The 27,686-nt window shown below is 31.8% G+C and overlaps 2 protein-coding genes across 2 annotated transcripts in view; one reads left to right on the top strand and one right to left on the bottom strand.

Annotated features, from left to right (window-relative positions):
* Positions 1–27,686, bottom strand: part of LOC140436080 (uncharacterized) — a 1,443,853-nt gene that overhangs the window by 609,918 nt on the left and 806,249 nt on the right. The window lies entirely within an intron of this gene.
* On the top strand, positions 326–27,254 carry LOC140437918 (odorant receptor Or2-like). Its single transcript, XM_072527707.1, has 6 exons — positions 326–370; positions 12,419–12,750; positions 12,934–13,036; positions 18,625–18,714; positions 23,464–23,619; positions 26,698–27,254. Exons 1-6 carry the CDS (start codon positions 326–328, stop codon positions 26,755–26,757), a joined length of 786 nt encoding a protein of 261 aa, XP_072383808.1. The 3' UTR covers positions 26,758–27,254.

Here is a 27,686-nt window from a genome sequence, read left to right as displayed (position 1 = left end):
GAATCACAGCAATCTCTCAAATTGATGTAGGCAGACCGATAGGGGAAGAAAGAGAAGCAGAAGAACAAGAAGAGCACGTAAAAGTACATGTAGTAGTATAGGTAGTAGTAACATAGGTAGTAGTAGTAGTAAATACGCAGGTAGTAGTAAATACGGCAAACAGAAATGAATTTGTGTCCTCGAATTGGAAGACGTCTGTTTGACAAAAGAGAAAATAGTTAATATAGCAAGCACTGTATGAAGATATATCAATAATGTTGAATTGAAAATACACTTACCGCCGTTTAATAAAGACAAACCGCTTGCCACAGGAACCAACTCGAAAATGAGCTCGAATTCTGATCTTAGACAAGCTAAGGATAAACAAAGAGTGAGAGTATTGGCCGAAGAGTGACACGCGAAAATGATACTTAAATGATAAGGCTAGTGTGGTCGTATTTGTAACCTAACCACTTTCTCTTGACAGGAAAGGTAAGCGGGGTACTCGACAATACAAACAAATTTCGTTGTTAAGAGGAAGGGTTTCTATTTAATAAATGAAAGATAAAAAAAGCAGGGAACATTTGGCGAACTAAATTGTTGTTAAAAAAAGGCATGACAAATCGCTCGCTGCTTTTGGGTTATTTTTAAGGTTCCTAGCAAAACATATAGACATAGGTGGCATGAAAGTAATTTTCTAAGGGGAATAATTTAAAGAAATTTTAAACATGCTTCATATTAAGTATCTGTGTGAACAGGTCACTCACAGATTTCACAATAAAAAATTTCTTCTTTAGTACCACCATTCTTGAATTCCATATCTTTTATTTTCTGATTTAAAATTTTGAAAATCCTATACACTAAAAGTCTGTAAATAAGCTTTATCAGTTGCCTTATAAATAATGGACCAACTCTGTTTTTTTGTGTTTTGTAAATTACAACAAAACAGTTTAATAATACATTATTATTTTCAGTTAATAGTAGATTAACCAATTATTACACAACCAAATTAAAAACACTTTAAACACTTGAAAATGCATATGACAATGTGAACCTATAACTCCTATACCACAAAATGAAAGAAATCGGACTGCCAGATATACTCTGCTAGAAACTTTATCAACTTTACATCAATAGAACTCTTTATCTTCAAATTAATAACAAACTAATAGGACCGAGAGTTTCAAACATCGGTTTACCTCAAGGGAGCATCTTAAGTCCAAGATTATACACTATTTACACAGCTCATATAGGTCAAAGCATAATTACTAGCAAACAAGGTAAAATATTACAATTCGCAGATGATATATGCATATATGTAGACCAAATGGAATAAGAACAAGGCAGTAGAAAAATAAATACAGTATTTAAACATCTACAAGAAGACCTAGATCAAATAGCATTAAACATATCAACCAAAAAAACACAAGCTGGCATATTCTCCCGAAAATGAAACATTCCAGAAGTAGTGGAGTTGCAAAATGTTTCGTTTAAAGTTCAACCTAAAGTTAAATATTTGAATATTATACTGGATAGGAAAATGATTTGGAAAGATCATATTGAGTACATCGTAACAAGAGCTGACAAAGGGTACAATGCGTTACGAGCAGTAAACTATACAACCTGGGGAGCAGATCCCAACATAGCATTACTAATGTGTAGATCATACATAAGATCAATATTATATTACGGATGTTACTTTTACAATCAAGCCGCCAAAACCCATCTTCAAAAAATAGACATCCTTTCAAATAAATCCCTCAGATTATGTATAGGAGCTTTGATGAGTACTCCAATATCAAACCTAAGCGTAGAATGTAATGAACCACCACTATGGCTAAGAAGGAAAACTATGTGTGAAAAATTTATAACTAAAATGATAACTAAAGGGAGCATAATATGTAACAACTGTGACAAACTTTATATAAATGACCTAACCACTGAATACTAGGAAAAAGCCAACATTACTACTTGCCGAAAGTTACAATAGAATAAGACAATTTAAAAATAAACTATACACATCAACTCTGCCATCCATGTTTCAGATAAATCTAAACAATATACCAAACATACAACCAACCTACATGAGAGATTACTCGAAATTTTCAGTTTACTTAAGGAATGCCATGTTTAATGTGAATATAGAAACTTTATTTCCGGAACATTACCAAATTTATACCGATGCCTCAAAAATTAATTCGAGAGTGGCCGCTGCCGTGTGGGACTCTAGGACAAGGTATAAAGAGCTAAAGAGGGTATACGACTTTTGACTTTTTGACTTTTGACATTTTCAGCAGAACTTATTGCAATATCATTTTGTTGGGTAAAAGCTCACTCTAATCTTAAACACAATGAAATAGTAGATACTTTAGCTAAGAAGGCCACCGAACAAGAAAATAAAAGTGAATATAAATTAACATTAAATGATGTTTACGCTAATATTACCAGCAATAAAACCAAAACCTGGCAACAATGGTATAACAACTCAACTAAAGGGCTGTTCTACAAAAACATACAATTAAATATTCCAGCTAAATCATGGTTTAATCATCACCACGGCGAAAAAATCGTTGTTTCATACATATGCAGACTTAGATTTGGACACTGCCTAGTTCCAGAACACAATTAAAAAATAGGTCTTAGTGATAGTAATCTTTGTGAATGTGGTGAGTTAGGATCTGCAGAACACATGATACTAAACTGTAGACTAAAGATAATAGAAATAAATCAATTCATGAATCAAGTATATAGAGAAACCAATATTACAAGACCTTTTAATCTAAAAACAATATTATCTAGTTTAGACGAACGTGTATATGAGATCCTAATTAAACACATACTTAACATCCCATTATCCCATTTGTCTACCTATCTTTCCGTGGTCTAGTCTTGTGTATTGCTCTGAAAAACCCCTGAGCAGAAGTACTCCTTGTTGACATTCCCTTATAATGTAATTAAAAAAAAAAGAATATATAACTAGAATATATTTTATGATATAGATATATCTATATAAATGTGTAATATTGTATGATTGTAGCTGAAGATTAAATTATCCATTTATTGTTATAGAATCTAGGTATATCATTAAAATACAAAATCTTATTTTAATAGTAATATGTGACATAAATATCTATAGAGCAAAAATAAGTTCGGCTAATGGATTAAGTCCACAGTCAGGAAATTCGATGACATACACACACACACACACACACACACACACACACACACACACACACACACACACACACACACACACACACACACACAACACTTAAAAAACCATAAAAATTAGAATTAAATTGACACCAAATTTATATTTAGTTTAAATGTTTAACAAGTATTTTGATTTCTTTACTTAATGTTAATTAACATCTTTATGCTTTGACTAATTAGATGAGTGAATGAGTTTAGTTTCTAAATTATAAAATACAATACTCTGCCATATAAAGTTTAATAAAAAATATTTTTATATTCAAATTTTTACGTTTAGGTTCAAATATTTCATTACTCTTGAGTAGAAATTTACATAACTTCTCATAAAAATCATCCTACGTTTTAATTGATATAAATTTAGTTTCACGACGCAACTGCATCCTCTATTTTTCGTAACTTTCACATTTTACGAGTTGCTTGGGTCGGTACTTACATAATTTTTGCTTGTTGAAATTCCTACTAGCTATATGAGTGTGGTATAAGCGACCACAAGAATGAGCAGCCTCAAGTTTTCGGAAGTTCTGCAGCTATAAAGAGATATTTATTGCAGCAGCTTTATGAAAGCTGCGGTTAAGTTATATCCGCATATAAACGTCGGTTTGGAAGTAAGATATAAAGAAGGACAGAGAAATTTCCATCGTATTCATTGTGCATATGAGTTTTACGTAATGGATTATGGAGTAAGACTATTCGCTCTACTTTATCGGGTTGTAAAACGAAGATTATTTAAGGCCAATTTTTTTGTCCGTAGTGAATGACTTAGACCTATAATTTAATAAAATATTATTTATTAATAAAACTTGATCATTTTTTAAATAACTTGTTATTTAAATTTAAATTGTTGTTGAAAAAGATTGTTCCTAATACCACTAATTATTTCATCGTTGACCTTTCAGAAATAAAATGGTCTCAGAAGTGTATATTTACTTTAACTTTAACTAGTAAGCACGTAAAGAAATGTTATTAGCATCCAAATATTTAGTATGACCGTACCCAAAACAGTTTTAAAAGAGTAAATATTTTGCGGAAATTTTTGTTATTTCTTGTCTAATTTACTTGTCTAATTTCTTTTTTTTAGATTTCCTTTCCTTTCCGAAACTAGGAAAGAAAAACATAATAACCATTAAAGATTAACCAGGACAACTAGAAAAAAGTAAATCTGATATAGCAAACTCTAGCATAAAGTAGGCACATATTTATACTAAAGCTTAATTCATTTAAAAATACAGCATATAGCTATAATCGATTAATCACAGTAACCGGTATGTTTACTACAGATAATGGACAGTAATACCTTGTTATTTGTGATTAAATTAAATTTCTTTATATATAAGAATTGGTAGAAACGTTTGATTCTTCATACCACAACATTTGCTTCTTTATCTAAAGACTAATATGCCTTTTCGGTATCATAAGCATTCTGGTTATAGCAAAATGCTAAGAAAATTACAGCATAACATCCTTAGTGCTTAATGCTTACTGATAATGTAGTGTAAGTAAAAAATTATTAAATGGATTTAGAAAAAAAAAAACTGAAACTGTCACACAACTGAAAATGATAAGCAGAGTGACAATGAAGATTAGTCGAATTTTTCTACACCAAATAATGTAGTCCATTATTGATTACAATTAATCAATCAAAAGAAGAGAAGCTCTTGACTATTTTCCATTGTAAATCTTATAGTTAGATAATAGTAGATGGTAAGCCACTTCGTACAAATCGTAACTCGAATATGTTTACGCGCTCCGTGAAAAACAAATAAAGACTAATTAAGGCCCTGGATGTATCAAGCTTTTAAACATATTCTGTACAATAATTACTCTAGTTGCTTCTTAATTACTGAATAACTTAGAAGAAAGTATTTGCAGTTGTTGATATCAACCAAAATTAAAAATTCCTTACACATTATAGCAGTAATTAGCACCGCAGGGACATAAATAACATTTTAAATTTGGCAGTTAGTAGAAATTACCGAAATTATTTTAAACTTTGCATGTTTATTTAATGCACATTTTATTATACTACTGCTACTAATAAAAGATAAAAGTTAATAAAAGATAAAAGTTACTATTAGAAACAAATAATGTATTGTATTATGTAAAATTATTAGCAAACGATATTTGTAAATTACATAAAATTGTACGTGAGGACTTGTTGAGAACTTCTGGTTTATTCCGTTTATTTTGAAAGATAGACAATAGAGAACGTCATCGCTCACTGCATAAAACTGGCAACGTCTTGGCGAAATCTCCATAAGGTTAGCATTGCATATCTTACCCAGTATAGACTAATCACTTTGAGACGATGCATAGACAACCTATAATGTTAGCGCAACATTAAGATGAATGTACGCGCAAGTTATGTAAAAAGCTCAATACAAAACTAAAAGATGCTAAATTAATTCTTAAGTGAATAATGGAAGATGAATGAGAGTTCCACTAGTCTCCAATTTTTTCACGTTTTCTTTAATGAATGCTTATGTGAACTCTCTTGTGTGTTAGTTAAGGATTGGGGTGGCATGTATTCCTATTTAAAAAACACGCAAATTATGAAAATTTAATTAGTTTTCTACAATCGTTAATTCACATGCAATGATTTTTATATTAAAAGTTAAAATTATTAGTCTGTAAAATGGTAAGCATTTTTAATAAATATAATTTTCCGTTTAACTATATCTAAATAAATAATAATTCAAGTAATAAACGTATTATTTTTATAAATTGTTTCCCTTTAATTACGTGCAAAATTCTCTATGCAACAATAAAAAATTACAATGCACCAATCCGCAACTTTCATATAAAAATTAATTATATTCAGTGATTCCTGGTCTCTTGTATAAACTTCTATAACTATGTACTACCCTATTGAAAAACAACATCCGTTTTATTCAACTTTGTTGTCGTTAAGCTTGTTAGGCTTATATCCAAGATCTTCGGAAACGAGAAGCATACAAATATCTTTTATAGCCACTGTTGGTACAGTTATATTTGCCCTAATAATATGCAATATTGGAGCGATTGGCCATCTGGTTGTCTCATTTAAAGGTAAAATTTTATATAGGTATACTTACTAATCAAAATTTTATTTATAGGTAAAAAATAATGAAAATTGAATTTAAAAATAGCTCTAGACATAAACCCAATACGGTTTAGAGTTTATTTAAGTTTAGCAATAACACAAAAAGAAAATTTCTTCTGCTTAATGTGACCCATCCTTTAAGGACATTGGCGATAATCATGGCTGATTTTACTCTGCAGCATTTCTGAAGAGTTCTTTTACTCTGTTTTCACTCCACTGCTTTCAATTTTTCATCAAAGGCGTGCGTAGTCCCTCTTTTAGACTTTTTTCCTTACATTTTTTCTTGTGTAACTAACTCAGATATTTAATCTCTTAGTATATGACCAAATTAGCTAATTTTTCTTTCTTCATAGTATTGAGTATTTCATTTTCTTTTTATATTTTTTTTAAAATTTCCTTGTTTGTTACGCATTATTTGATGGTACTTTTCACATTCTTCGATAACACCACATCTCAAAGCTAGAAAGACTATAATGTTTTGTGCAGTTGTTGAAAACAGGCTAATACCTTTTGTTCTATATCCGCTGGCAGAACTTCTGACTTAAATACTGATTATTTCAGTATGTATCAAATGTATACGTCGGCTGTTGTCATATTAGATAAGTGAGCTCGGTACTCTAAGTCTGTTCCACAAAAAAGTATTTTGTTTTCAAAATGTTCAAGAAGTAAGGCTAGGCGGCGTATAGCTATATGGTTCGTTTTGCCATTTTGTGAAAACCGCTTCTTGTCGGTTTACTTACTGTCGGTTATACCCGTTCAAAAAATTCGGTTATTTCAAAAGACAGTATTTGAGTTTTTTTTGTCAATAGCCAAATACCCAATACACCGTTATTTTTACATTTCACTTTAGTTTGCGATACTCCATTCGAATCGATATCAATATTATAGATACCATACTATCGAAAGAATATACAGATCACGACATTGTTTTATTGACCATACAACACAATGGCAATCGCTGTGACATGTTATACATTTCCACCTTTATATTCATTTCACAGTAGGTACGAATTGTCGTAATTGTCACATTGACCTTAAAAATTTCAAACGAAGATCTGAAAGAATAAACAAATAATTATTAAAATGCCTATTACGTTGTATACCGTTTAAGAAAAAGTGCAACTTGTAACATGGTACTTTCAGGATCATTCGATACGCGAAGTAGTTGATTTATTTATTGATGCCTTCGAAAATAGACCCCCACTAAGTGTTAAAAGTACCATTAAACATTTTTAAACTTCAGGATGTGTAAACAGTTGTAAAAAGTGTCATGAAGGTAATGGACCACGTGTTAGACCTGTCGATGAGAAGCGTCAAAATAGGGATATTGATATTTGTGGTTTCGTGGAAGCTAGTGAACCCTGAAATAGTGTACAAATTGCTAGGGAAGTTAACGTGAATGCTCGCTGTCCAGCGAGTTCTAAAGAGGAATGGGTATCACTCTTTTAAGATACAACCAACACAAGAACTGTTTCCTGAAGATAACTTTAGGCAGATGGAGTTTTGAGAAATTATGTTAGATAAACAGAATGAAAATGTACACTTTCTGAAAAATATTTTATTTTTTGACGAATCTTCATTTTAATTACATAAAAAATACAATCCATCCGTTGCAAGGTATTATTCTCGGAAAAATAAGCACCTCAGTATTGCAGTGAGTTAAAAGTTAAATGTTTGGATTGGGATGTTAGGCAACCATATTGTCGGTCCATTTTTTATCGATGAAAACCTAAACAGGTCCAAATATTTACAACTTTTCCAGCATGAGATCATTCCGGCAGTTCAACGCCTTCCGGTTAATTGTCAGGAGGTTTATTTCCAACAGGACGGCTCACAACTCAAGAGCAACTATTGACTTCCTCAATTAATTATGGAACGATTAAAGGAATTAAAGGTACATGCTTTAAGAACAATTTCGTCAGTATTATATTTTTGAGAACTTTGCCTTCATGGTTCTTTCCATTATCTTCCTTATTGCAGCAGATGCACTGGTCCAATTGTCATTTTTCTACAGGATCGTTGATCTTGAAGAAAAATTTGGTTATTTTGTGGTATTTTCTTGATTTTATCACAAGTACACACACACACACAGTTCCAGTAATGTTGCATTTGCAAGCCGCGATATCAAATAACTTTTCCTTTTCACAGTCCTTTCGAAACTGGAAAATCTTTTCTTTGTATAAATCAGATCCTTACTGAGTTTTTGTGTATTGGTATAAATATTTTTAATCATATCTTGAATGCACTTATGCGATCATGTGGGAATAGACGCTTTTATCCATATTTGTTCTACTTTCGTTGCAATGTCATTCGAGACGTCGGCGATAGATGGATCTTTATTATTACTTGTTAACTTAAGTTCATTAAGAATAAAGAGAAAGCACTTTAGAATGTCACACTTAGTTGGTAAAACACGATCATTGAAACACCAATAATTGAAAATAGTATTTCACAGTTCAAACTACTTCACGTTGCCATTTCGAAGAATATGTTTAGATACGATACATCTGTGCGAGATAAGAAACTCAACAGTACTGTTATCTATTGTATCACTGTTCCTGCGCAAATGGTTGCAAGATTGATGTAATATCTGCATTTCTCCCTCCTCTACCTGTTTGAATTAAAAATAGCTGAAAACTTTTACGTTGACCTTTGAATAATTTGATATACTAGCGTCGTTTGTAACAGGTACTTTCTACCATATCAAGCTTTGTTTTGCAAAGTATATAATGCAAAGTGCACTATTATTTTAAACCTTTATATATTCTTATAAATAATATGTATATATGTATTCATAAATATACATGGACGCAAGAAACACGAAAGCTGAAATCGATAATAGACTACATAATAATCAAACAAGATACCACAATAAAGATCAAAGATGTGCGAGTCAAAAGAGGAGCAGAATGCGGAACGGACCATAGACTACTGACAGCAAAAATGAGCATTAATTGGAAACATAACAAGACCCCCTCCACAGAAGAACCGTTGAACACTATAAGAGAAAAACAATACAATATAGAACTACTCCAAGAACAATCAATAAGAGAACTATACCAACAACGTCTAGACCAAAAATTAATAGAATTCCGATACGGCAACATCGAAGAAATATACGAGCATATAAAGGCGAGTATAAAGCAAGCAGCATTCGAAGCCTTTGGGGAAAAAGAACATATAACAAATAAACAGCACTATTATGAAATAAATGAACCAACAAAAAGAATAATTCAAGAAAAAAAGCAACTATACAGAAAATGGCTAACTACAAACAACGATGAAGTTTATAAAGAATATAGAGAAAAAGATAGAGAAGTGAAAAAACAAATAACACAGCAAAAGAATGAAGAATGGGAAAGAATCTGCTTAAATATTGAAACATATATAGGAGGTACAAGAACTTCGGAGTCATGGAAAGTACTGAGAGGATTGAAACAAAACTCAAAAGAAAAAATTAAATTGGGAAATATACAGGACAAAGAATGGAAGGACTACTACAAGGAACTATTAACAGAACAAAGACCACAATTCATTGGAAAAGAAAACAGGCGAAGACGAAGAAGATATCCCACAACAAGAAATAGAAATAACAGATAGGGAAATGAGAACGGCCATAAAAGCAATCAAAAATAAGAAAGCACCGGGACCTGGAGGCATCTCACCTGAGCTTATAAAATACGGATCAAAAAAATTACACCGGATGATACAATGGATATTTCAGAAAGCCATAAATGGAGAACAGCTCCCAAAGGAATGGACGGCGGCATATATGACATCTATATTTAAGAAAGGAGATAGAAAACGATGCGAAAACTACAGAGGAATAAGCGTAATATCATCAATAGGAAGATTATATGGGAAGATACTACGAGAAAAGATAGAGCAAGCGATAAAAGGCAAAATCGGAGAGGATCAGGCAGGCTTCACGGCAGGAAGATCATGCATAGACCACATATAGACACTGAAACACTGGAACAACTGTTGGAAAAGAAAAAAGCAAAAAATAGAGATATACACTTGGCATTTGTGGACCTGAGACTTTTTGATTGAATGTTCAATCAAAAAATATACAAACAACCAACAGGTTTAGCAATGGGATCTCCACTATCACCTTTTCTGGCTGACATTTTCTTAGACAGCTTAGAACAGAAGTTTGTTAACAACAACAACAAAATAGTTTTTTGGTCAAGGTATGTTGATGATTGTATAGCTCTCATACAGGGAACCCAAGATGATGCTTTACAGATTCTGGATGATCTTAATAACCTCCATCCCAACATCTCTTTTACTCTGGAACCAGAATCTGATAAAAAGTTGAACTTCTTGGATATGACTATTTCCCGTAATAAAGATTCTTTAGAGTACAATATTTACAGGAAACCTACCCAAACAGATCATGTTATACATGATACATCTAATCATCCAACCCAACATAAAATGGCTGCTTTCAACAGTTACATTCATAGGTTACTCAAATTTCCACTTTCTAATGATAATTTTAATTCAGAACTTAACACTCTTAAACAAATTGCTTTCAATAATGGTTATGATCCTAACATTATCTATAAGCTTCTAAATAGAGCTAAACTAAAAATTGCAGAAAAGCTTGCATATTCATCACAATGTTTTCTTCAACCTACTGCTTCAAATAACACCAGATATTTCTCCTTCACCTACATTAGCAGCATTTCCAATAAAATATCTAAACTTTTTACTTCTACAATCGATAACATCAAAATTTCCTTCAAGTCACACAACACCTTAGGTTCCTTCTTAATCAACACCAAAGATAGGATGAACACACTTGACAAAAGTGGTATTTACAAATTAAAATGTGATGATTGTGATGCCTCTTATGTAGGTAGAACCATTAGAAAGTTATCCACTAGAGTTTCAGAACATTTGAAAAGACCAAACTCTTCAAGTTTTGGTCAACACTTATTATCCAGTAAACACAATTTTAACATCAACACTGGTTCATCTATCTTACATGACATTAGTAGAAAGAAAAACTATATGGAGTTGGATTTATTGGAAGATTTGGAAATTACAAGGGAAGCGAATGAAAACTCTCACTGTCTTAATACTCAAATTAATTTAAATTGTACTAAATTTAAACCTATTTTTAAAAACTTTATTACAGCTTCACCTCGTAGGGGACCCAGCTCGACTGTTTAGACTTCCTGCACTGAGCACATCCATAGTAATTTTATAGTTATACCATTGACTGTGGGTTCAACTGAACTACTTGGATTACACCCCATTTATATATTTTGCTTTCCATTTTGATTTTCAATTATTAGTATTTTAATTACATAGTCAGATCTCTTCCTTTCGATATTACAGATAGTGCTTGGTAGACCATTTTATTGTAGTCAACCACCCACTGTTTAACATATTGTTTAGTCCGCTTCTTGCATTCTTACTTTTCGTCTATTTCAGTTGCTCTCAAACTAACACCTTAATTATTACAGACATGTTTGAGTGTGAGATCTGGATTATTCAATTTACTTAAAAATATTCTATATAATTTTTATTTTTCATCAGTGATCTCCTATAGTAGTGTCAGTTGGACTTTTGGTCAATACTTAGTTTCATAGAATTGTAAAAGGTGCAGATCACATATCTATGATTGTGACTGCTCATCCAAGTTGTCATTTGTCACATGTCACCCCAACATTTCCGTTAGATCAGGAGCCATTCTGTCTCCGACTTCTTCAAACAATGTAGCCTCCCTTAAATTATTTTAAAGTGTTTGTTTGTCTATTTGTAGTGTAGTGTAATGTACAATTTTATGTTTATGACATCTTGTTCTTGCCGGATAGGCCACAATTGACGAAGTAAGTCTATAAACGTTAATCATATAAAAAACCTTTTTTCAACCATAAAACTTCGAGTTTTTATCGAAGTTATTCAATTTCTTTGGTTTTAAAAAACGTTTCTTGGCTTATTTCAGATGCCCCTGAAGATGATCTAGGGATCGAAAGTACTTGGGCAAGATTTAATTAAACTGTGCTCGATATATGCCTTTTATCTGATCAAAGATAATTTATATTGTCTTAAAATCTTCTTTATTACCGACGTTAACTCCATATGCTAGCTTCTGGATTACTATAATTAATGCATTGATTTTTAAATTTTTAGTTTTACGCCTTTACGTCTCTACTAGAAATGGACTGTGGTAACGATGACGAAAAAAACAACTTATGTGGAACGCTCACACAAATATGGCTACCTATTGGAAAGGTTTCAAGTTTAACAATTAAAATGATCTTTTTCTTTCAATTGCTGGTGTGTATATGGGCATGTGTTGGAGCTGGAAATATGTTTTTTGTGTCGTTTGAATCAAGTGAATTTCTGGTTTGTCACATTAATTATCTTAAAAGGAAAATTATGAAAATTTTTGAAAGTGATAGTGAAAACACGAGAAAGAAGGAATTGGCGTTTTGTGTTAGATATCACAATTGGATTATTGAGTAAGTATTAAATTACTGTTTTACAAATGATGCATTTATTTTTTTTTTATAAAATTAAATACTTTTTTTTAAATTTGTGGAAAACCTTTAACAAAATCGCGTCTAATACCACGGCGAAATGAAATATAAAAATTATGCTTGCAAAATTCCTTGCAAATTTTATTTTGATACGATTGTTTTTAGGTTGGGAAATGATCTAAACTACTTAATAAAAATGACACTTGGACATATGTCGCTGACTGCAGCTGTTGTAATGGGAATGATTGCCAATCAAATTGTTCAGAAGGTAAAAAGGGAAGCTGGATACATAATACGATTTGATAACTAAAATTGCATTCTCTATTATTTTAAACTTTTATATATTCTTCTTATTATTTATTCTTTATTTTATCCTAAATTTTCATAAAATAATTTCGTTGTGTAATCCTAATATATTCTATAAAAAGGCCTTTATTTTGGATGTGAAGAATTTGAAATTCGTCATTAAAATAAGACTATGATCTAGAAGGTGAAGTGTGTATGTATGATCTGCTTTTCTATTATTTAAAGCCCTTTTATGATCTGCTATACGTATGTTAAAAGTACCAGTTTGACCAATGTAAGTTTTTTGGCAGTCGCTATATTTAAGTTTGTACACACCACTGTGCAAGTGCTTTTTATTTTGTCTTTTGTTATTTTTAACATATTTGACTAAGTTGTTATTTGTTCTAAAAGCTGGTGTTATTTTTTTCTATTTTATTTGTTTGGCTATTTTTGTTGATATCTTGCCTGTATATGTAATCGAGCAGAAGGTACCAGGTTTTTTTGTTGGTGGTGGAAATACTAATTTCAGGCTTTCCTATGTAGTTTTTAATTTAAGATTAATAGATTGTTTGTTGTACCCATTGTTTACTGCTATTTGCTTAATGACAAATATCATTTTTCTATTACTTTTTTTTTTCATTGCAAATCTAGAAGTGAAAATTAAATAGATTATTTGGTGATATCCAAAATTTGTATAGGTAATACAAAAACAAAATAAAGTTGTTAAAAAATGTCTGCAAAAAACAATAAAAAACAATAACCGCAATTTAAGTAATAAAAAGTTACCTTGGCTAAATTTGGAATTTAATGCAGTTTTTTTTATTGACAATTAGTTTATTGAATGGTTTTATAAAGCTTTTACATAGAAAACAGCAAAACAGCAAAAGAACGAAAAAATGTGTATCTAGACGGGTAAAGTTCTGCGCGGTCGATATCCCAATAAAGTCAGTCCAGACAATATATCATCGAACTATTAGTTGACATCAGGAAAGATGTTACCTGAAACAGAAGGTTCATTACTTGGCATTCAGGATCAGGTTATTCGAACTAAAAATTACCTGAAATATATCGTCAAAAACCCTCAGGTCCCAAAACGAGAAATGCCGATATGGATGTTAAGCCCATGAAATGATCCAACACCTTACCGGGGGCTACCAGGTATTTGCTGCAACTGAGTATAAACAGCGGCATGAATCAGTAGGGAAGATCTTTCATCAAGAGATAGCTTTTAAACTGGGCTTCTAAAAACAAACCATCTCCCATATTAACAATACGTTTCTATGAATATGCTTGAAAATGATAACTACACGCTATACTGGGATCGCATTATGCTCACAGACCAAATTGTAGCACATATTAAACCAGATCTTGTGCTAGTTTATAAACTAACGAGACAAACAACACTAATCGATGTAACGATATCTAACAACAATAATCTGAATGTTAAGTACAACGAAAAGATCGCCAAGTACAGAGATCTAAAAATACAAATACGTAGAAAATGAAGAATGGAAAGTACCCAGACAATACCTATTATTCTCTCTATCACTAGAGTCATTCCGAAGAACCTCATAGAAAACATAAAAAAACTAGGTTCTAAATGAACATCTATATAAGATCATACAGAAAGCTGTACTCAAACTCCAGATGCGTACGAAAATTTTTGGGAGATACCAAGTCACCTGGATAATACGGAAAGAGTCCCACCAAACTAAATCAGAGCTCAAACGCTAGAGCGTAGGAATCAGGGATGAGTGAATTTTCCCCTTAGAGAGAGTGTGAGCCGTATGACTAAATTTGCATAATATTAAAATATTGCAAATTTGTTCAAGAATATTTACCTTAAACTTTTTGGTCACTAAGTGATTGAATTTTTAAATATGCCACTTACATCAATTTAGCACTTGCAGAATTCTTCTAAACTTTAGAATAGTTTACTCATAATAATATTGCAAAAAAGTTTATAGGTAAAACTAATTCAATTTTGCAAAAAACCATTGAGCGAATCTTCCCAAAAAATTAATCAGTTAAAATTAACGACATGTAAAAAACTTTAATCACAAAAAATAAGTCGTTTTAGTGTATTTTTAACAAAATTATTTATAATTATTTATAATTATTTCAAAAACGATTTTTTAGTATGTTATGGATTTTTATATGTATTAAAAAAAAAGAGAAAAAGAAAAAAAGAGCACTGCGACATTTTAAAATATTTGTAAAATTTTGTTTCATCGTCCAATAATTCTCTGTATATTTTGAATTTTCCTTTGGTTTGTCTTTTTTTCCACATAGGATGCACACTTCATTTTCTTTGTCTCCGCTTTTTCTGCTCTTGCTCTTCCTTTTCATCAAATAATAATGTCAATGTTACGAGCAAAGCCCGAAATTGGACAATCCTAGCATTGTACAAAAATTATTGTCTATTTCTAGCATTATACTCCAAATTGTACAATGCCTGAAGTGGACAAAATTAAAAATGATTATCGAAGCGCTCATCGATTCGAATCAATTATTATCGAACATTTCTTGTTAATTATTTGATATTTGTATATTTTCTATTTACATATAGAGTTGTTCTTTTTCAAAAGGACAATGTGATAAAAGGCTGTGTTAAACTAAAATATAAATAATAAGAAGAAATTGTTCTGCAATAGAGTGAAAATGTTAATGAAACATTTTAATCACTGTAATACAGGGAAGATGTTTGTAAAACATTTCAGATTTTCAAGAGATGTGTATGATAATTTACAATAATTCAATCCTACAATCTAGAAGTCAGAAGCGCTAATTAATTATGGATTTATAACCCCATTGATGGTTGATTGTCTTCAATAACAAATGGTGAATAATCGTAAAAATCGATCTGAATCGATATCTGTCATATTCTTCCAAACTTTGACGCATGGCTACTTATTGAAATTCGAACATTGTACAGCCATTATTTTATACAAAGGTCGACGATTATGTCTATTTCGGAGATTGTACAGTACAGGGGTACAATGCTAGAAGTGGACAAGATTTTCCGTACAATGCTAGGATTGTACAATTTCGGAGATTGCTCATGACATCAACACGGTGAGATTTTCTAGCTCCAGGAGCTCTTTCTTCTCCAAGCTATCATATTTTCAACTGTCTTTTACACAGAAATATGTGATAACCTTTTCCTCTCTTATACGGCCCGGTACAAACGCTGCCACAACGCGGTTGTATGTAAATATAACAATAAAAATACCGGACTCGCCACGGAGACGGAACTTACATGGTACGGATATGTATAAATTGACCTTTAACCTACAATTTTTAATTCTAATTATTGAGGTCCTAATTTTTTTCTATATTGTTAAGTTACAAGTGGCAGAGAATCTTCTGCATGTGTTATAATGATATCATATATTAAATTACCTAAATTTAAGTACCTAAATTTACTAAAAATAATTCCTAGATGCCGCATCGCATAGATAAATAATATAGTATATAGAAATTAGAAGTATATAATATTAGTATATACCATGCGATCCATATGTATCGAATTAATTCATTTTTAGCGTTATTATGTACTATCTGAAAAAAACCTGAAACAGGTCGATTTTTATTGACAATTTACAGTATTACAATATTATCCCCTTGCAGCACCCCATTTGAATTGTAATTACCCCTTCGAAAATTTTAAATAACAAAGGGGGTCGTGTGGCACCTTCTTAGAAGGGGATTTTAGTCCTCTGTTGAGCAATATAAAGTTTTTTGAGTTTGTGCAATCATAACTGAGAAAATTGATTTTTACAATTATATGATTTGTTCAACTTGACCACCATTATTCACTTCTTAACAATAACCGAGGCGATTTTGGAATTCTCGTACAACATATTGTATGACCTCGAGGGTTATTTTGTTAGTTTCTTCCGTTATTCTAACTTTTAAATCAGCAATATTGCCTGATCAATTAAAATATACTTTAGAAAAAATCAGGTATTTTCATATCTGTTCTGCTAAACATTAGGGAAAAAACTTTGAAGATAATAAAATATTAGTCAAAAAGCCAAATAAACAATTGATAGGAATCTAGTAGGCTGCTGTCATTTAGATATTTAAAGTTACTAAAAGACGTCAGTATAATATTTGTGCGCGTATTAAATTTAATTATGGCTCATTTGTCCGAGACTCAAAGAATAGACATTTTAATTATGATTGGTTTTGTTAATAAAACAAGAACTCAAAAGGAGGTTTGTGAAATGTTTAATAATAAATATCCTGGTCAATAAGTTTCGCAGCCTACAGTTAGAAAACTTGAAAAGAAGTTTCCATTGAAAAACCAGGTAGAAATGTTAAATTTACTGATAAAAAAAAGTTAGATGTACTTCTAGAGATTGAGGAAAATCCGCATAAGACAACTCGAAAACTGGCCGCCGTCAATGAAGTAAGAAGATCTATTTTGAGAGTTTTACATAAAGAAAAATACCACCCTTACAAAGTTCAGTTAATTGAGGAGTTAAATAAGGATGATCCCGATAGAAGTCAAGAATTCTGTGAAATGACGATGGACAGAATAAACGTAGATTTGCAGTTCATAAACAAAATAGTTTTTTCTGATGAAGCGACGTTTCATTTAAACGAAACGGTTAACAAACTCCGATAAAATCCTCACTGGGTGTGTAAGACTCACGCAATATCCAAAAAAAAATTAAAGTTTGGGCTGGTATCATTAACAATAAAATTATTGGTCCTTATTTTTTTTAAAGGGGAATAGGTGATGGTGAGTTTATCTAGATTTACGGGCACTTTGCACGTATGGTTTGAAATTATTTAAACGAGGTTTTTCCCAATAGGTGGATTGGAAGACGTGGAACGATCGAATGGCCGGCTAGATCCCCGATTTGACTCCCCTCGATTACTTCTTATGGTGTTATTTAAAATCTAAAATATATTTTAATAGAACAAACAGTATTGCTGATTTAAAAGTTACGATAACGAAAGAAGTTAACAAAATAACCCCTGAAGTGGTACAAAATGTGCGAGAATTTCAAAATCGCCTCGGCTATTGTCAAGAAGTGAATGGTGGTCATTTTGCATTATCAAAATTTTACATCTTAAAAATTAATTTTCTTAGTTATGATTTCACCAAACTTAAAAAACTTTATATTTCTGAACAGAGGACTAAAATCCCTTTCTAACAAGGTGCTACACAACCCCCTTTGTTATTTAAAATTTTTGACGGGGTGATTATAATTCAAAGGGGGTGCTGGAAGGGGATAATATTTTCATACTGTAAATTGTTAATTTAAGAATAAAAATTGACCTGTTTAAGGTTTTTTCAGATAGTACATAATAACGTCCAAAATGAATTTATTCCATACATATGGACCGCATGGTATATTATTAGTATATATATTAGAAATATAGTAGGATATAAATATATAGAAATAGCCGCATCGTGACACTCATTATTGAGTGTCATCGAAAAATTTTAATTTCCCTGGTCTAAAAGCAAATTTTTTTTATCAATCAAATCTCTAGCAAACTGTATCTAGTGGCGCTAAGTACATATTTATATTATTTGCATTTTTAATGTTTTAGTATAAACCATTGGGCGCTGGAATTTATCTTGGAGGTTATGTTATAGCTATATTTTGGTTATCTCATGCTGGTCAAAGAGTCACTGATGAGGTAACAATAATTTTTGTATTTTATTTATTACGTATTACCTTCATTTACTATTACCATTATATTATTTGCGTAAAATATTCGACATCATAAAATTTTATTGTACTTTGGCTGCATATAATTGGTCATCTCAAAATAATACCGTATTTATAAATTTCTTAGCTCAGGTTAGTATCATTTCAGTATTAACCCTGCATTACTACTTATCAAAAATTGTCTTATTTCACTAGCCTAGGTACAGGTGTACTCCAAATATAAACCATCTGTTTGCAAAAAATTCAATATATTTAGAAAAGTAGAAAAGTGTTGTATATAGTGGTTTCACATTATTAAACATACCTGTCAATTATTAGTTTTGGTTAATAAAATCTGGGCATACTTTTGACTAATGGTCCAGACATATGTATTTTTTGCATTTCTTATGCAAAATGGTGATGTGAAAAAGCTGAAGCTGATGCACCACCTTAAAGTCAATAATCATCATTTCAACATCCCTGTTGGAGTCAAATTAATTCATAACATCCAAGATAGAAATACTTTACGGCTGGACTTGTATGAGGACCTTGAGATCTCCAGAGATATGAGGACTAGCCCCAACTGTGTTAACCGCCAAACTACCCTTTACCTACCTACTTACCTACTACCTTTTACTTCCATACACCGACAACAATTCCCTTAATTTTCATCAACATTCCATTAATTGCATTTAAATTTCATCTTTTCCATTTTGCTTCTGTTTTCCTTTTCCCAACCAGCCCACTAATATCTAACATTTTAACTTCCTTACTAATCACCCAATAACACATATCATACCTCAATTTGTCCACCTCCTCATTTCTTTCTTTTCTTTTTATTCATCATACTCCTTTTTCCACCATTTTATCCTATGGCAGTTTCTTATTACTCGTCCTCCTGCCAGTTCTTGTATGACTCACTCCTTCACATATTCTTTCCTCATGTCTCCTACTTCTTAGGGTCACCTTACTTGTCTTTGTACTTTTCTTCACCATAATTCTTCATCTTTAATATTTAAACTTAAATTTCATCACTAAAATTAAACTTCATCAGTCATCTTTACACATCCATTCGACACTTTCAGTCTGTGGACCCCGTTACCACCTATATTACACAAGTCAATCTAATCCCCTCACAGTTAACTCAACATATAGTCTCTATTATTTCATTCTTTCTCTAATACATATTCACACACATATCATTTTATCTAACTTTGTCCATGCAGTTCACAACAACATAGTATCCAATTTATTCTTGCTGCTGTACATTACTCAACCAACATTTTACATTTCTTCTTTCCTATATTAATACTCTTATTCATTCTTTCTCAACTGCATTTATATTTTTTTTAACATACTTCACAATATGGCAATATTATATTAACACTATCAAAACTACAATATAATTATAGTTAGAATATTATATTTTGTTATCATATTATTTCATAAAATTTTCTCTCAGAGATTTACACACCAGGTTTCTTACTGTTGTTAGGCAACCACCATTACCCAAATTTAAATATAAAAAAATTTTTAACTTCAATTTAATTGGATTCCAACTTTTTATTTATATAGGTACTTATTTTTACATCATTCTTACACTATTATGTGGATAGTACCACATAAATTTCTTTCATTTTCCACATCAATCAATTTTCATACCACTCATGATGTCATAGATTCAACCTCAAATATTAATTCCACTAATTTAATAACTCACTTGTTTTTTCAATAATAGAGATTTGCAGAGTTAAGAGAAAAAAAATTTTTATCATTTAAACAGATTCAATTTTAATTAAAGGTTCATTAATAATATATTAGGTATTATTACAACAAAATAAAATTTTATAATTTTTAAAAATTACATTAATCGCGAAACACACCAATACTTTGTCATGTTTAACTGTCTTCTTAAATTATATTCCTGTCACCTCAGCCAGTTGGTCTGTGTCGTCTTAACTGACAAGATGACGTGTTCAAAACCGAGCAGAGAGACATGTAGCTCCTCAAGTATTAAATTTTAACCATTGTCATTGACCTAGAGTCAACATATAATTTAATTTTGGAAAGATGTAAACCCATATATGGATGTCATAGCCACAAATTCATTGTTAGCTTCAAGTACATAAGGCACTGAAGATGATCTGATTAGATCGAAAACGTTATGCTGCTACTGTATAAATCTTGACGACACTTGTAAAAGTTTTAACTATATGTTTTTATATACCTAAATAAAACGGTGAAGTGTTTTAACTTATGTATGTTTTTCTTAAACGATGGTATACAGCCAACTGCTGGGATTTTCGCATTAATTTTTTTTTAAATATATATATTAATTGGTCGATAATTTTTCAGATCTGTGGTGTCTCCCTTTTTGTGTATTAGTATTGTTTTAGCAGTATTTTATTGTTTGGGTGTGTTGACTTCGAACATACATTTATTAAATAGTATTTTAGTATTTTTAGATATGTGATGGCTTCTTCTCCGACTTCCTTCAACATTTCTGCTAGGATTCCATCTCTTCCAGGAGATTTATTCCTTTTTATTTCCTTTAACATTATAAGTTAACATTATTTGTTATCTGCCTTTTCAAGTTCTGCTTTGAGGAGTTAGGGGGATCGTTTCTGGAACGATACAGATCGGCGTAGAACTTTTCAATTGAGTTTGCTATATTAGATTTACTTTCTTCTAGTTGACCTTGTTCATTTTTAATGGTTATTATGTTTGTCTTTCATAGTTTCGGTTTGTTGCATTTAAGACTTCGGTTTTTCTCTATGACTTGCTCTATACGGTCTTCTTGATGTTTTTAAATGTCTTCTTTTATCTGTTTTCCTATTACGAGATTAAGTTCCTTAAGAAAGGAATACGTATGAGCAAATAGTAGAAGCACTAAGCTGAAATAAAATCCTGACTGTCTTTGTTATATTTTTATTTACCAACGTTTTGAGTATAAAAATCAGTTCGCGAAAGTTTCTTTCCTAGACGACTTGATATGTTGTAAAATGAAAATTTAGATTCCCACTGTCAGTCTATTTATCGTCAGTTTTACTTTGAAAATTGTAGAAAGCACAGAGTTGGCAATTATCTGAATATATAGTTTTAAATAAGCGTAATTAAATTTCTGTTTAATATTTTGTGTTGTACGTGACGTGAAATTAGGTGAACTACTAAGCTGGAATAAATATGCTGCGCGGCATAAGTTAGGGATATTGCCAATATAATGGTAACGATATTTCATTCTGCATCCATTATTTGTAAGTAAACATTTAAAATTTATTATAGTTTTTAAAAAACATGAAAATTTCTGACTTTGTAAAAAGAATCGCACAAAAAAAAACTGTAAAGTATTGTAAATTGTAAGTACTGACAAAGCAAGCACCTGTAGAGCCATTTGAAAATGACCTTTGGTGTCTCAAATGGGATAAACAAATATAACTGTTTAAAAATTACTTTACCAATTGTGCCAATCTCGCGGAGATAAGAATACGGCCGGGGTTAGAAAGCCCTGCCTGTCGTAAGAGGCGACTAATAGGTAGAAATCGGGAGGTAGAGAGCCGTCGCTTGAGGTGTCGGGTTGGTAGAAACGCACACGGTCGCTTCGGCGACACGGTCACCGGTCTACATTCCTAGTATCCGAGACGAGACTCTCGTGGGACCACTCTACTCCCATTCCAAAAGAGCCTGGTGAGGTTGAATGAGCTGGGCCCGTACATACCTCTCCTGACCTTGTGTCAGGCGTGGTGTGGGTGCCCCGGCACGTACCCACCGGCAGATTTAAGAGTGGTAGAGGAGAGATCCTCGGCGGCGACCTGTCTACGCGCGAGGTGGAAATTCCTCCGCCTGCCGAACCTATCCCGTGGTGTGGGAATAACGGGTAGGTGAGATACTCGCAACACAGGTACTACGGGGAAGGTGGAGCCCCACGAAACGTTTCTGGTATACGTGGCGTGGCACCTTCACTTTGGTGTCGGACTCGTAGGGACAGAGGTTTCGTTATGGGAGTATGCCGAAAGGCCAGGTAGCCCAGGGTCCTGCCAGATTTTAAATTTGTAGGGCACAAATTCATTGCAATGTGCCAATCTTTGGCAAATGCAGTAACTACATAGAAACTAACAATATTAAATATATTTTAATGTTATTATTGTTTATTTTAATACTTAAAACCAATTAAAAAACATGCTTACTTTCGAGTCTAATTTGCAATAACTTTTTTGTTTATGAACATTTTTTAATTTAGAAAATCTTATTTTAAAGAGAAACGATTTTCAAGAAAGTCGTTTGTTAAACTTTTTTTTATATAGAATGCGTAGTTTTTTTACAATTAAAATAAATGAAAAAATCGCTTTTTTTGCTTAAATGTTATCAAACAGTAAAAGTTTCGGTAACCATGAGTAAATAAGCTTTTTCTATTGACCTGAGTTATTCGAGTTAAAAAATAGCGCCCAGTAATTTTTCGATTTTTCAAGTGATTTATTTGTCTTCGTTTTAAAGGCTAATAAACTAGAACCAACTTATAAATTTAATTTAATTTAATTAATTTTTTCTTTGAATAAAAAAAAAACAAAAAACTAGTATTATTTGTTGATGTAGATAAGTGACCTAATTAATTTATACAGTTGTATACTTGTTGTATTATTGATTATTTATTTAATATTAAGCTATATACCCAACTTATGCCCTGTAGTTTATATAGATACCAAAAATTGCCTGGTAAAAAGTACTTTCATTTTTTTTATAGAGCTTATCAATAGCTGATGCTGTTTTCGAGTCAGACTGGTATAAAAGCAGCAAACAAATGAGAAAAGATCTGGCATTTATAATTAAGAGATCACACGAACCCCTAAGAATAAACGCTTTACCTCTAGGTACATTTAATTACGCCCTTTTTATTACGGTAAGTTGTTTTTTAAATAGGTATCTTTACATTTCGTTGGTCTTATCAAATTACTACCGCCGTACTACATTTGTGTCATATTTAATAAAGTCAACTGTTTCGTTATAAATTTATATATGCTTAACATCTGAAATAAAATAAATTTATTTTAATTTTAGGCAAGATCTGGAAATAGTTTTTGCTGCTCCGTGCTCCGGGGCTGAAATTGGTAATCCATTTAGCGTTTGGTTATTTTGTAGTCGAAGAGCTTGTAGCATTTCAACATCTATGTTACATAATGTCCATCTATAAAGACCTGTATACCAATTTGTTTCAGAAAATCTCTAGGTGTTTTAAAATTTGACTTACCTCTAACTGAAAATTTCCGTGAATTTGAGAAAAACTATTTATGATTTCTACTTCGAATTTTATACGCCTCTCATTCTCTTCTTTCTCTTCTTATCTCCGCTTCTTTTCAGCCCGGCCTATCCTTTCACGTTGAAAAACCATGCGGTGCCCAAACCTATGTATTTACCATTAAGAATTAATAAATATTTCTTTCATAATACCGCTGTTGCCAATGTTAGACTTCTTGAAAATCAATTTCATTAACACCAACTTTTTATAATACTTTAATACAATGACAATGTCGATGAGAGTGAAACTAAAGAAGGTCAACAGCCCTAGCATCAAGAAAATCATGTATACAAGACGTCTCAAACAAGACAACACATATGCGGAAACGAAATTTTAAATAAACGAGAACTTAAGGAAAGTCAAAGAAGATAATGCGGAAACTCTAACTATTGACCAAAAATGGGGACAAATTTAACATGCCTTTATGTCAGTTGGAAAAGAAACCCTCAAACCAATTGGAGAAAATACAAAACCTTGGATGACAGTAGAACTTATTGAACTTATGGAAGAACGAAGAAAACATAAAGCAAAAGACCTGAATAAATACAAAGAAATTCAGAGAAACATCAAAAAGAAAATTCGAGAGGAAAAAGAGAGGCGGCTCTCCTACAGATGCAAGGAAATAGAAGATCTGAATAAAAAGTATGATAGCTTTAATTTACACAAAAAAATCAAAGAAATGACAGGTTCTAGAAAACGTACAAGAACGAATATCCTTAAAAATGATAAAGGGAATATTATTACTGATATGAAGAAGAGAATATGTCACTGGACCAATTACATCCAACAACTATTTAATGATGATAGAGAAGAACTGTCATTAGAAATCACCGAGGATACCGGACCACCAATATTAAGAGAAGAAGTCATCTATGCCATCAAAAACACAAAAGAGGGTAAAACTACTGGACCAGATGATGTGCCAATGCATAAAGATGTTATTGATGTGATGGTTAAACTCTTTAATCTAATATATCAGACTGCCACAATCCCCAGACAATGGCTGCAATCGACATTTGTAACAATTCCCGAAAAGCCAAGTGCAACAACTTGCTTAGATCACAGAACAATAGCTTTAATGAGTCACACACTTAAAACATTTTTGAAAATAATTCACAGCAAAATTGTTAAAACTCTTGAATATGAAATTAGTGACACACAATTTGGCTTTAGAAATGATATAAGTACAAGAAATGCTTTGTTCGGCTTAAGTGTGCTGGCTCAGAGATCCATGAACATGAATCAGGACATGTACTTATGTTTTGTAGACTTTGAAAAGGCATTTGATAAGGTTCAACATAAAAAGCTTGTAGATATATTAAAAAGCAAAAATATTGCCAGTCGTGATATGAAAATTATATCTAATATATATTGGAATCAAACTACCAAGGTAAGAGTTGACAACCAGTACACCCAAAATATCAAACTACAGAGAGAAGTCCGCCAGGGTTGCGTGCTATCTCCACTACTTTTTAATGTCTACAGTAAAGAGGTATTTCAAAACGCGCTCTCAGACTTAATAGAAGGTATATCTAACAATGGAGAAGTTTTGAATAACTTACATTTTGCAGACGATACAGTAATAATGACGGATAACAACAAAGATTTACAAAATGTAATGCAACGCCTTAATAAACGCTGTTATGAGTACGGACTGAAGATAAATTTAAAGAAAACTAAATGCATGATCATGACTAAATCTGCACATGCAAATATCTAATTGACTATTAAAGATATTGCAATTAAGAGTATTAAAATAACTATAAATGCTTAGGAACATGGATAACATCAGATGTAGACCAAACCAAAGAAATTAGGACACGCATTAAAATAGCACGTGCATCATTCATTAAACTTAAAAAGTTTCTTTGTTGTCGGGATATAAGGTTAGAACTACGCCTGAGAGTGCTTCGATGTTGCGTGTTCTCTACTCTTCTTTATGGCTTGGAAGCGTGGACACTAAAACAAGTCCATCTGAATAAGTTGACCGCCTTTTAATTTTGGTGTTACAGAAGAATCCTACGAATATCATGAATTCAAAGGATGTTAAACGTGGAAGTAACTAGAAGGATAGGAAATGAGGCCAAAATAATATTAACTATCAAAAGACGAAAACTTAAGTACTTAGGACATGTGATGAGAGGGCAAAAATACGCATTATTACAACTTATTATACAAGGCAAAATCAGAGGAAAGTGAAATGTGGGAAGACAAAGAATATCCTGGCTTAAGAACTTAGAGAATGGTTTGAATGCAGTAGTGCAGAACATTTTAGAGCGGCAGTCAACAGAGTCCGCATAGCCATGATGATTTCCAACCTTCGATAGAAGATGGAACTTAAAGAAGAAGAATACAATGACAACTGTAAACTTCGAAATATTACTGTTATCCAAACTGCCAACAATATTTATTTATATATTTTCTTAAAACTTAAATATTCTAGAATTTTAATACTTCCTCTCTTCCATTAAGAGACTTCTTCTATGTGGTATAAATTTTATGGAACTTTCGTAACAATATTGTTAAGAATTTGGTTGTTCAATGGTGCAAATAGTTACCAAGTAATATGTACCCGTTGTCTATTTTACGACTCTCACTCAAATTGAATTTGAAATTTTAGACGAAAATGTTACATTGTAACAGAAAATAAACTATTCGTAAAAATTTTCTTTTTTTTTTCAGATGTTGAAGGCGTCATACTCATATTTGACGTTACTGCAGCAATCCGTTTCTACACAGTAATCAATCACCATAAGGTTAAAAAGCCCTAGATTTTAGAGTCAAATTGTGGGAATATGCAAAAAGATGCATATGCACCACCACCAAAGATTTACACGTCAGAACATATGTGCAATAATGTATAAATACGTTATGAATTTTATTATAATTTAATAAAAAAACTGTTCTAATTAACTTTATTTAACGAAGTCAGTGAAGAAACAAAACTTTGACTACAAAAAAACGTACTAATCTTGGCAGAGTCTACGCGAGATTCTTCACTTAAAAGTACTGTTGACATTGGCAATGAATCACTAGCAAGAGCCACACTCGTGTAGACACTAATCTAAATAATTTCAGGACTGTGATCATGTCTCGTTCGTGAAGAAAGTTTACAGGGCAATTATTTGTTTTATGGCATAGTGCTTAGTGGCAAACGTACGACGTTATGTGTAGAGTAATAGCATGCAGGATTTCACAAAATTTGGCAAAAAATAGAAACAAAAGACAATGGTTTAAAGGGGTAGATTCTACAAAGAATTCATACTAATTTAGTTTAAGATATTTCCAAGTATCGTGAAGAATTTAAAAATTTTCGTAGGTGTAAAAATTTAGGAATAAAAAGCTGAAAAACCATTTTTAATATTTATCGAACTCACAGTTATTCAAATTCGCTTTCAACGATATGCTTTACAACTACAAGGATTATACACATATATATACAGATGCATCTTAATAAATAAAGGTACTGGTGCTTCATTCATAATCCCAACATCGAAAATAAATAAAAACTCCCTTCATAGTACTTTATTTACTCTGTTGAACTATACGCTCTATACCACATCAACCTTGCTATTAACGCATCCAATAATACCAATTATATTATACTCACAGACTCTCCAAGTTATGTATAGTCCATCCAATATGTCTATCCAACTAATCCTTTAGTCATC

The sequence above is a fragment of the Diabrotica undecimpunctata genome, chromosome 3, assembly GCF_040954645.1.
Source record: "Diabrotica undecimpunctata isolate CICGRU chromosome 3, icDiaUnde3, whole genome shotgun sequence".
In the NCBI taxonomy this organism is placed as follows: Eukaryota; Metazoa; Arthropoda; class Insecta; order Coleoptera; family Chrysomelidae; genus Diabrotica; species Diabrotica undecimpunctata.
This window is presented reverse-complemented; position numbering and strand designations above follow the sequence as displayed.